This window comes from Bufo bufo, chromosome 9, assembly GCF_905171765.1.
Source record: "Bufo bufo chromosome 9, aBufBuf1.1, whole genome shotgun sequence".
NCBI lineage: Eukaryota > Metazoa > Chordata > Amphibia > Anura > Bufonidae > Bufo > Bufo bufo.
Genome location: NC_053397.1, coordinates 33262350 through 33274607, shown reverse-complemented (window position 1 = coordinate 33274607; position 12258 = coordinate 33262350). Strand labels below are relative to the sequence as shown.

At 45.8% G+C, this 12258-nt stretch overlaps 1 protein-coding gene across 1 annotated transcript in view; it reads right to left on the bottom strand.

Annotated features, from left to right (window-relative positions):
* CFAP20DC (CFAP20 domain containing) overlaps positions 1-12258 on the bottom strand; it is a 334505-nt gene that overhangs the window by 202335 nt on the left and 119912 nt on the right. Inside the window, exon 7 of the mRNA XM_040408726.1 lies at positions 8876-9029. Coding sequence (XP_040264660.1) covers positions 8876-9029 — 154 coding nt within the window. The remainder of the gene's footprint in view (positions 1-8875; positions 9030-12258) is intronic.

Here is a 12258-nt window from a genome sequence, read left to right as displayed (position 1 = left end):
CTGGGGGGGGGGGGGGGGGGGGGCCCATTCAAGAATTTGCTGTGGGACCCAGTCATTTTTAGTTACGCCACTTCACATTTATATAGTTTTTCTTGCACTGTAATACTAAAAAATAATTAAACGTTGGAAAAAACATTTTTTTTTCTTTGCATTGCCATATTAAATGGGTTGTGCAGCAATATACACTGCTCAAAAAAATAAAGGGAACACTTAAACAACACAATGTAACTCCAAGTCAATCACACTTCTGTGAAATCAAACTGTCCACTTAGGAAGCAACACTGAGTGACAATCAATTTCACATGCTGTTGTGCAAATGGGATAGACAACAGGTGGAAATTATAGGCAATTAGCAAGACACCCCCAATAAAGGAGTGGTTCTGCAGGTGGTGACCACAGACCACTTCTCAGTTCCTATGCTTCCTGGCTGATGTTTTGGTCACTTTTGAATGCTGGCGGTGCTTTCACTCTAGTGGTAGCATGAGACGGAGTCTACAACCCACACAAGTGGCTCAGGTAGTGCAGCTTATCCAGGATGGCACATCAATGCGAGCTGTGGCAAGAAGGTTTGCTGTGTCTGTCAGCGTAGTGTCCAGAGCATGGAGGCGCTACCAGGAGACAGGCCAGTACATCAGGAGACGTGGAGGAGGCCGTAGGAGGGCAACAACCCAGCAGCAGGACCGCTACCTCCGCCTTTGTACAAGGAGGAACAGGAGGAGTACTGCCAGAGCCCTGCAAAATGACCTCCAGCAGGCCACAAATGTGCATGTGTCTGCTCAAACGGTCAGAAACAGACTCCATGAGGGTGATATGAGGGCCCGACGTCCACAGGTGGGGGTTGTGCTTACATCCCAACACCGTGCAGGACGTTTGGCATTTTCCAGAGAACACCAATATTGGCAAATTCGCCACTGGCGCCCTGTGCTCTTCACAGATGAAAGCAGGTTCACACTGAGCACATGTGACAGACGTGACAGAGTCTTGAGACGCCGTGGAGAACGTTCTGCTGCCTGCAACATCCTCCAGCATGACCGGTTTGGCATTGGGTCAGTAATGGTGTGGGGTGGCATTTCTTTGGAGGGCCGCACAGCCCTCCATGTGTTCGCCAGAGGTAGCCTGACTGCCATTAGGTACCGAGATGAGATCCTCAGACCCCTTGTGAGACCATATGCTGGTGCGGTTGGCCCTGGGTTCCTCCTAATGCAAGACAATGCTAGACCTCATGTGGCTGGAGTGTGTCAGCAGTTCCTGCAAGACGAAGGCATTGATGCTATGGACTGGCCCGCCCGTTCCCCTGACCTGAATCCAATTGAGCACATCTGGGACATCATGTCTCGCTCTATCCACCAACGTCACGTTGCACCACAGACTGTCCAGGAGTTGGCAGATGCTTTAGTCCAGGTCTGGGAGGAGATCCCTCAGGAGACCGTCCGCCACCTCATCAGGAGCATGCACAGGCGTTGTAGGGAGGTCATACAGGCACGTGGAGGCCACACACACTACTGAGCCTCATTTTGACTTGTTTTAAAGACATTACATCAAAGTTGGATCAGCCTGAAGTGTGTTTTTCCACTTTAATTTTGAGGGTGACTCCAAATCCAGACCTCCATGGGTTGAAAAATTTGATTTCCATTTTTTTATTTTTGTGTGATTATGTTGTCAGCACATTCAACTATGTAACGAACAAAGTATTTCAGAAGAATATTTAATTAATTCAGATCTAGGATGTGTTATTTTTGTGTTCCCTTTATTTTTTTGAGCAGTGTATATTGATGACCGATTCTTTGGCACCCCAGCCGATCAGCTGTTTGAAGAGTAAGCGGTGGTCCATGCGAGTGCTGCTTCCTGTTCTTTACACTACGTGTTGCAGTGGCGCAGTGTGATTAAAAGTACTCGCTCCATTCAAATGAACGGATCGAGTACTTGTCATAACACTACATCACCAAATCTTACGAGACAATTGGCTGTGTAATAAAGAGGAAGTAGGATCCCCGATCCTGAGGATAGGTCATCAAGATCAATATACAGTATATTGCTGCACAGTTTTCAATTATGACATTCGCCATAGAGGCAAATATTGTAATATTTTAATACTACGGCTGTTTTTGCATGCGGCGATTCCTATGATGTTTTTTTATTCAATTTTTTTATTTTGATTTTGGAGAAGGGGTGATTTGAAATGTTATATTTATTTTGTTATGTAGAAGCGCAGGCCTCTACATAACATCGGCGCATCCAGCTCCAATTCTAAATGTAAGACAGCTTCCGAGCTGTCTTACATTTAGACCATTTTCTACGCCTAAACCAGGCATAGAAAAGGAAGAATGAGACGGGTCTATCAGCCCGTTCCCTTCCACACCCACTTTTTTAGACCTGGCGAGAGCGGGGAAAAGTCGCAGATTGAGGCTCAAAAAACTGTTGCACTGCAATCTGCGTCTGAAATACACCTAATATAGACGTATTTCAGGTTAATAAATGACCCCATAGGTTGTAGAGTTGGCAGATGTTGTAATTAGACACAGGGGAGAGTTAGATGTATAACTGTTCATCCTGTCACCCCTTTAAAGAATAAGAAAGACCCTTGTAATGTAACAGACTGCACATATACTCCCTGATGCACAAGCACGGTGATAACTAGAAGAAAAGTTCCTGTATCCCTGTATTCTGTCATGTAATCACTGCAGCCTATACATGGGGCCAGATGACAGTAGAAGGCTCACATACAACTGCAAAAAAGGGGGTCAGTCTGCACATCCCATGGCTAGAAACATACAGGAAAAAAGGACAATGCAGCAGCACTCTGCAAACACAAATAAAGTACAATAATGCCATAATTATAGAAAACATTCTGGTGCTAATGCTACGCTTATTTTGCAAATTTGATATTCTTGGCAAATACATTTAGTACATAATGATTTGGGCCCGTCTGCCACATGTCAAGGTAATCTCTATCAGACGGGAAACTAACACTAAATCCTACCTGTTATGTGCCATAATGGCCACCATAAAATTCAGGGAGTGCAGGTTCCACATGCATGCTGGGTCCACTCTGCTTTTTACCATTTTTGGTGCCATAAAGGCCTCTATTAAATCCAGGGATGCAGGTATCAACATGCATGCTGAGCCCACTCTATACCTCTCCTGGTGCCAAAGGGCTTTCAATAAATACAATGAGAGCAGGCTACAGCTTTATACTTACTCTAATTAAAATCAGCCTATGGGGAAGACAGGCTAGTCAGGGGTGCAAGACCAACAGGAGTCAGCCACACCTCCAGCTCCAGTAAAACTGCAAAAAAAGGGGGTCAGTCAGCACATCCCAATGTGCAGGTGCACGCTGCAATGGCTAGAAACATACAGGAAAAAAGGACAATGCAGCAGCACTCTGCAAACACAAATAAAGTACGATGCCATAATTATAGAAAACATTCTGGTGCTAATGCTACACTTAGCAAAAGCAGAGTGGACCCAGCATGCATGCGGAACCTGCACTCCCTGAATTTTATGGTGGCTATTATGGCACATAACAGGTAGGATTTAGTGTTAGTTTCCCGTCTGATAGAGATCACCTTGACGTTTGGCAGACGGGCCCAAATAATTTTGCACAAAATGTGTTTGCCAAGAATCTCAAATTTGCTAAATAAGTGTAGCATTAGCACCAGAATGTTTTCTATAATTATGGCATGATTGTACTTTATTTGTGTTTGCAGAGTGCGGCTGCATTGTCCTTTTTTCCAGTAGAAGGCTCACAGACACACTGGATCAGGAGGTAAAATGTTCATGTTGTTTTCCATGATCAAATCAGATTTATATTCTGGGATAATAAGAAGATGATTTAAGCCCTGTGGGGATTTGCTCTGGTAGACAGGCTAGCGGACGCAGTATAGAGGCAACCACAAAGTCTTTAACTTAAACAGTTCAGTGTTTTATTCACACATAAGGAAAAACAAAAAGTGACATTTTGCAGTCTAGGTGTTTGTTCACACCATTAAAAGTCCACAGAACAGAAACCTTCACCTGGTTTGCAGTTTTACCACCTGTGGTCCACAGCAGGCTTTAGGGGCCTGTTTCTCAGCATGCGGCTCCCAGCCCTTTTGCATGGCACAAGTTTTCAGATCCCAGATATTGGGCAGACTAGATGGGCCAAATGGTTCTTATCTGCCGACACATTCTATGTTTCAAAACACACAGGGACTGACAGCGCTCCACTGTCAGAGAGGAGTAATCCACACACAGCTGAGACTGCTGGCTGGGTTTGATATAGGCCAGTAAAGACCCAGCCTGGAGCATGGGGAGCAGGCACCCACCCAGCACTTTGACTACTCCCAGTAAGAGCCGGCCCGGATCAGATTACAGCCATACTAAAATAGCAACGTGTCAACCAGCACTAGCTCTTACTTCAACCTCTTACTTCAACCTCAGTGACACATACCTTCTGTCAACGACGGACCCTTGCACCTTCCTACAGCCCTTATATTCTAGCTGTGACAAACCTTCAAAGTCAAGAATCATTACATATCGTTAGCCCTTGGCCGTGAAAAGGTTAAAAATAAAATCATACTACCTGCAGCCAGCACTAGAGGGAGCTTAAGAGCCTACTGCATACTGTTTACTGTTGAGTCATGCAATATGCTTTAAAGCTCCCTCTAGTGGTGGCTGCAAATTGAGAGCATTCTTTCAATTCTTTGTCTATGCAATGGAATCAGAAAATTGGAGCTTTGACCACTATAAAGACAGAAGAAAGACATTATTTTAAACCTAGTGTGTTCAAGGGTGGGCATTCACTTCAAGGCTCTACATTTTCACAGCTTAAAGCAAACTGGTTTGAATAAATGGATTGTTTTCACGATTCATTGGCTCTGCAGCTTATAATTAAAATGAAATTTATTTAACTATCCCCTTGAAGTCCAAAGGTTATCAGTGACCGGCTTCATTACAGTAATTTGTGATCTCAGCCAACTGGACCATAAGGAGAAGGAAAACGGTGTTATGTATCAGAGGGAAAATTAAAACAGATTTGATTAATTCAAGTGGTGTCATTATATTTAACAGTTTTGAGGGGTTTTCAGATAAAAACGTATAGCCCTTATATATTTCAACCTTTTTGATTCTTACACTGCGATTGCTCTCTGGGTTTCTTAGAGGATCGGATTTGCGGATTTAATGAAGCACGCCAGGAACTGTAATGTTATTAGAAAAAGTTAGCCTGTTTCTTATAATAAAAAAAAAAAAGAATATTTAAAACTACAGTTATAGTGCGTAATACAAGCATATTTTTTCCAGTGTTCTTACGGGTCCATTACGTGCACAATAGAAATTAGCTTCCATATAACGGCCAATACTATCATACACTGCACATATTCACAGGTGCATTTTCTGCAGCTTTTGCTCTCCTGCGCGGTATGCTCTCCGTTCACTTTGGTGCACCATTCTGGAGACAGGAGCGGGTCCCAGAGGTGGGGCTCACACTTAAGCTTCATGCACACGGCTGTTGCCTGGCTGTGCCCGTATTGCGCCCCGCAAACAGCGGGTCTGCAATATGTGGGGACCGGCCGTGTGCTCACTGCATCAGGGATGCGGACCCATTCACTGGTGCGGAACGGAGGCACGGAGTACTTCCATGGGGTTTCTCTCTGTGCCTCTCATTTTTGCGGTGCAGATGGATCATGGACCCATTCAAGTTGAATGGGTCTGGATCCGTCGCGGCAGCCACATGGATAGTGCCCATTTAATTTGCGGTCCCAAATGCACGGAACGGTCGAGCAATGTCCATGCGCATGAGCCTTATCTGACATTTTGTCCCACACAGGACAACCCCTTTAACTATATTTACAATGTATGCATGAACAAATTAACCCCTTTCCTTCCCACTATCCAGTAAACCACTTTTCAGTCATCTGGAGTACCGACACGCCGTATATAGAGAGCGGGTGAAGAATTATTCATGCAGACATCACAAATGACACGATATTTACTCACCTATACAGAACGTTATCACAGATAAAGTGCGAAGCTATTGTCATATTTGTCACTGGAGGGAGGAATCCTCCACAGGTCTATTTTAACAGCTTTGTCTGAAGAGAGGTGATTTTTTTTTACATTTTTCACACATTTTACAGACGTATTTACGCATGTGTTATGTGCACTTGTGAAAACTACAACTGTATAGTTCGTGGGAGACTTGCATTAAAATGGTTGCTCATATGAATTGGTGCAGTCTTGTACCGGCCTGTGAGAGGGTCCTCCAAAAAATGTCTATGTGGTTCATCTGAGAGCAATGGCACTTTGGAGCTCTTGCTAAAGTTTTTTTTTTACTTTTGCTGTTTTTGGTTAATTGATAGTTTTTTTTAAATATGAAAGTGCTTTTAGTAAAAATGAAACCACTCTTTAACATGTCTATGTTAACAGTTCTCAGATGCTGCCTGGCAGTCGCATGTATTGCACAGCGCCCTTAGCCTGTCCCGTTGAGACCTCATTACGTGAGTGCATGCTCAGCACTAGAGCTGCTGAATGATGTCATCACATGACTATAAGTGACGTGCGACCCACCGTGTGTACAGGATTCAACGTCTGACCAGCATATACGGTATATCAATACTAAATGCCATGACATACGGCAGCCTGCGATGTATTGATCCTAAAGATCATGACATGTGCCTTTCATCCTGTATGACAGCATGTGCATCGATCAATACCCAAATACACGTTAGCATGCAATAGAAGATCCCACAAATTATGCACAGCATGCTTTTTCATTTTTTTTATCGACCCTGTAGATTATGCTAGATAGTTGAATGTGATAGATTTTGCACATCAGCATGTGTGTACCGATAATAGGCTATAGATCAGGGATGCTCAACCTGCGGCCCTCCAGCTGTTGTAAAACTACAACTCCCACGATGCCCTTCCGTAGGCTGATAGCTGTAGGCTGTCAGGGAATGATGGGAGTTGTAGTTTTGCAACAGCTGGAGGGCCGCAGGTTTGAGCATGCCTGCTATAGATCATGCTACGTGGCAGAATATCTTACATGCCACCATATTCATCAGAACTGATTGCCATAAAGATATAATACGGCTTTGACGCTGAGGTCCGAAAATTCACACGACACCTCTGCTTATCCTCCATATCTCTAATTGTCAAAATTATGAATTGCAAAATTCTAGACTGCCATAAAATGTACACTATATCTAAAGAACACACACACATATATATATACATACACCGTATTTTTCGCTTTGTAAGACGCACCTGATGATAAGACGCACCCCAGGTTTTAGAGGAAGAAAAAAAAAAAAAATATATATTTTCAACCAAAAGGTGGTCTAAAATACAGGCCGGCAGCGCGATCTGTGCCTGCAGGCTGAATGGTGGAGCGGGGAGAAGTCTTCCTGCTTCACCATTCTGTGCTCTGCTGGCCTGAAAGAGGGGAGCAGCACTGGGAGCTGAGAGGTGAGTGACAGGACTGCAGCTCCCAGCACCCCAGCAATGAACACTTCCATCTGTATGCCAGAACGCTCATTGCTTCTGGCACTCCCCTGAGAGCCGGCACCCGGGGTGGACCGCCTCCCCCCCCCCCCCCCCTTAGTACGCCACTGCTCCTTTCTTCCTTATTTCTCTTACAGCAGTGGCGAGCGGTCAGGAAACTGACTAAACTGATTGGTGGAGGCGGCAGAGCAGCAGTTCCCGCCGTGCTCACCACCAATCAGCTCAACATACAGGGCAGCAGTGCAGAGGAGAATCGCTCTCCTCTACTCCTCTACCTTGGAACAGGACGTGGCTGCCGAGCACAGGACATGCGGGCTGGCGGCATTCAGCTTCAATGACCGCCGCCCGCCCCATACTTCCTACTTGCCTGTGTGTATTACTCATACAGCTTCCGGGGCCTGTGAGATCCAGGGGGCTGGATCTCACAGGCTCATCACCGGAAGGCAGTGCGATGCCTTCCTTAGACATCACGCTGCCTTCCATGCCATCGGGTCCCCCCTACAGCCTCATGGGGACCCGATGGCACCGGCGCTGCCGCACCAGGTAAAAGCCGCAAACCGCAGGTCTGAATTGACACTGGGGGGGGGGGGTTTGCGTTGTGACAGGATGCCCAATGATTTCAGCGGACATCCTGTTCCGATTAACCCCCACCGCGCAGCAATCGCGTTTTAAAGTTAGGACATACCGGTACGCCCTAGGTCCTTAAGGACTCGGGAAACAGGGCGTACCGGTACGCCCTAAGTCCCTAGGGGGTTAAGGATGTTTGTTCTCTGATGTTTCTCTCCTCACATGTCAATGTCCATCCATTCGATAAAGCAGAAAATGTGACTCATCGGAGAAGGCAACCCTTTTCCAATCAACGGAGGTCTAATTCCATCTGCTAGAGTGGCCATCCATCTGCTTCAGACCCCCATACTGTTATTTTTTAGACACACCTCTGGTAGCCCCTGGTTCTTTTTTGCGGGGAGCTGCTCCACGGTAGCATGTCGGTCCGCCCTTGTGCACCTTAATAGCCGACATTCACCTCCAACAAAAATGACACGTGATGCTACACAGTTCCCACGTCGCTTATTCAAAACAGTCCCATTTGTCCACTCTGAATACACTTCCACAACACCAGCAGAGAACAGTTCACAAACTGCGCAGGTTCAGAAATACCGCCACTCTTACCCGGAAAGCCAATAATCAGCCCTTTTTGGAACTCTGGTAAATCGCCCCTCTTACCCATGACAGCAACGAGAGATACGTGTGCAGACAGCCTATCGCACTCCTTAGATACCCACCAAGCCAACTCACCACATGTGACTTCTTTCATGATCTACGTGCTACATAATAATGTGACTCGAGTGAGTATATATAGTAACTTACAGACAGAAATCCCATTGTCACAAACCTTGTTCCACCGTGTCCTGGGGCTTTAGTTTCATGGTATAAATCTTCCTGAGTTTACAGTTGGCTGAAACAGTGATTCCATCCAGGGACTGGAAAACCGCGCTTTTAAAGATCCCACTTGTAAAGGAGACGAGATCAATACAGAGATTGCACCACTAAAAGAGAAATTGCAGATTTCTTTAAGAAATTAATATCAGAGCACCCTTTACTCATGACGAGTCGTATACCCTATATACATTCTACCATTATAACTCCTACAATGTCTGTCCCCTGGCTTTCCTAGGCTCCTGAATGGTGAGTCTGTCTACATATAGAGTCCCAGGTGAGCAGGGGATGCTCTGCTACATAAAGTATTTCATTCATTAGTCCAGAGAAGCTAGGGGATAACTCAATAGGAGATTGGTGGTGAAAACACTGCATGCATGCCCGAAGTGGTGAGAATTTTCCTCTGGTGGCTGGGACTTCAGAAGGGTACTTCTATGACATTCACAGCATAACTAAAATTACAGCTGCCAGTGTCCGGTCCCATTCAGGACATTCTCCACCAGAGACAGGACCAGACCCACTAAGACATGCTTACATAATCACTTTATTTGATGGTTCCTCTTGTTGCCAATGTTAGATGGATCCTGTGGCTGAAATTGTCATGAGGTGGCTGTGGCTGTCACTACATTTGAAGGTCTTCTTTCTGCACAGTTAAGGGGTCATGTCATATGAATTGTACTGTGTTCAGGGGTCCTTTTGCTGTTATTAATATGGTGGTCCTCTGTCACTCTTAAAAGGTGTTATGGCCAAGTCTATAGGGGGACGCAGTTACCAATTTACAGCATTTATTTACCTTAATTTACTGTCACCATTACGGCATCATTGGTACCTTGGTACTTTAGAGTATTTCCCAGAAAATTATTGCAAATTTGGGCACACTCAGAAAGAAAAAGTTCACCATCCCTGCCTTGGGAGCTCTAAAGGCGCTATAATGATTGCCACACAACTTTTTTTTCGGACAGGGTAATTAATTTAACAACTTGGCAATAGAGGACCGTTAATGGAGTTTTACAATATACTATAATAGAGTCACTGTACTTTCACACAATTTCATTTCATTTAATAGAGATGGTGTAATTAGAAAATTTCTAAATCACTTCATTTACAAAAATCTGTAAAGTCATGGTCACTAGGGGTTTCACTCCCACCTAATTTGCAGTCGACTTCCTGTTTTCGGGCAAGATGCCTCCCTGGTAACAGAGACTCAGAAGACAACTAAGAAGTAGTGTTGGGCGAGCATGATTGGTCGAACACCAGTTCAGCTCGAGCATCGCTATGCTCGGCACATCGCGGTGTTCAGCCGAACACCGCTTGTGCTGGAGCGCGATGCTCGAGTCTCCTCCCCGCATGTTTGCTGGCTGCTACGCAGCCACTGCCATTCACTGCAATGCCATAGCCATGTTGGTTACTGGCATTACAGCGATTGGCTGGCCGGAACGCGTCATCGGGTGCAATATAGAACCCAATGACACGTGTTCAGCTCAGTCTTAGGGAGAGCTGTGCTGAAGAAGGGACAGATAGTGTAAGGTTTAAAATACTAATATTTTTATTGAAAAAAACTTGTTAGAGACCCAAAAGTCCTTTTAAGGACTATAGTTGTATCTGGCAGCAATATATATTTTTAGCGCAACCTGCGCCAAATAGCTTGCAATTGTTTGGCCTCTGCAGACAGCGACATTATCTGAGCTACATCTCATGTCTAACGTGTGCGCAGCCTAAAAATATCTGTGACATCCAGTGTACTTTTTCCGTAGATGGTGTCCGCTGTGGACAGTTACATTGAGCTTCATCTCCTGTATAACGTTTGCGTATCCGAAATATCAGTGACATTCAGTCTAATTTTTTTGCTGCTGGTGGCAACCACATTACCTGCACTACATCTCCTGTATAATGTTAGCGCATCCAAAATATCAGTGACATTCAGTGTCATTTTTTTTGCCGCTGGTGACAGCAACATTATCTGCACTACATCTCCTGTCTAATGTGTGCGCAGCCTAAAAATATCTGTGACATCCAGTGTACTTTTTCCGTAGACGGTGTCCGCTGTGGAAAGTTACATTACCTGCGCTACATCCCCTGTATAACGTTTGCCCATCCTAAATATCAGTGACATTAATTCAGTGTAGTTTTTTATTAGCCGGTGGTGACAGCGACATTACTTGCGCTATACCTCCTGTATAACGAGTTTTGATTCCCAAACTCTTGAACATCCACAGTCACAAGAAGATGATGGTGGGGAACAGCAATTATTGTCTCAAGAGGTTGATGATGAGGATGAGACACAGTTGTCAAGAGGCAGTGAGGTGGCAAAAGGTAGAAGGCCGGCCACACCAAACAGGCCCGCAACTGTTCCCCGGAACACCCCCTTGCGGCAATCTCCCTTACCAAGGGGTAGGTATTCCGCAGTCTGGCTTTTTTGAGAAAAGTGCGGACGATAAAAGAATTGTCATTTGCAACCTGTGCCGTAGCAAAATGAGCAGGGGTGTGAACACTAGCAACCTCACCACCACCAGCATGATCCGCCACATGGCATCAAAGCACCATAATAGGTGGGCCGAACACCAGGTTCCACAATCAGTGTCTGCGGGTCACACCACTGCCTCCTCTTCCCCTATGTTACGTGATGGCCAATCCCCTGTTCAACACGCAGGCCCAGATGTGTCCCACCATGCACCTGGACCTCTGCAAGCACCATTAGCTAGCACATCCACTTCTGTGTCCCAGCGCAGCGTACAGATGTCTATACCCCAGGCCTTTTGAATGAAAGCGCAAATACCCAGCCACCCACCCACAGACCATAGCACTAAATGCGCACCTTTCCAAATTGCTGGCCCTGGAAATGTTGCCATTTAGGCTTGTGGACACTGAGGCTTTCCGCAGCCTGATGGCGGTGGCCGTCCCGCGTTACTCTGTCCCCAGCCGCCAATATTTTTCACGGTGTGCAGTCCCAGCCTTACACCAGCATGTGTCCTGTAACATCACCCGTGCCCTGACCAATGCAGTTATTGGGAAGGTCCACTTAACGACTGACACATGGACAAGTGCTTTTGGCCAGAGATGCTACATTTCCCTGACGGCACACTGGGTGAACGTTGTGGAGGCCGGGAGCGAGTCGTACCCTGGGATGGCACAGGTGCTACCGACACCAAGGATTGCAGGCCCTACTTTCATCAGGGTTTCCGCCACCACCTACGTTAGTGGCTGCAACCCCCCTTCTTCTCCTCCACCTCTGAATTATCATCTTGCAGCACCAGTCAGACTTCAGTCAGTAGCTGGAAGCAGTGTTGCTCTGCAGTGGGGAAGTGGAAACAGGCCGTGCTTGAACTTATCTGCTTAGGT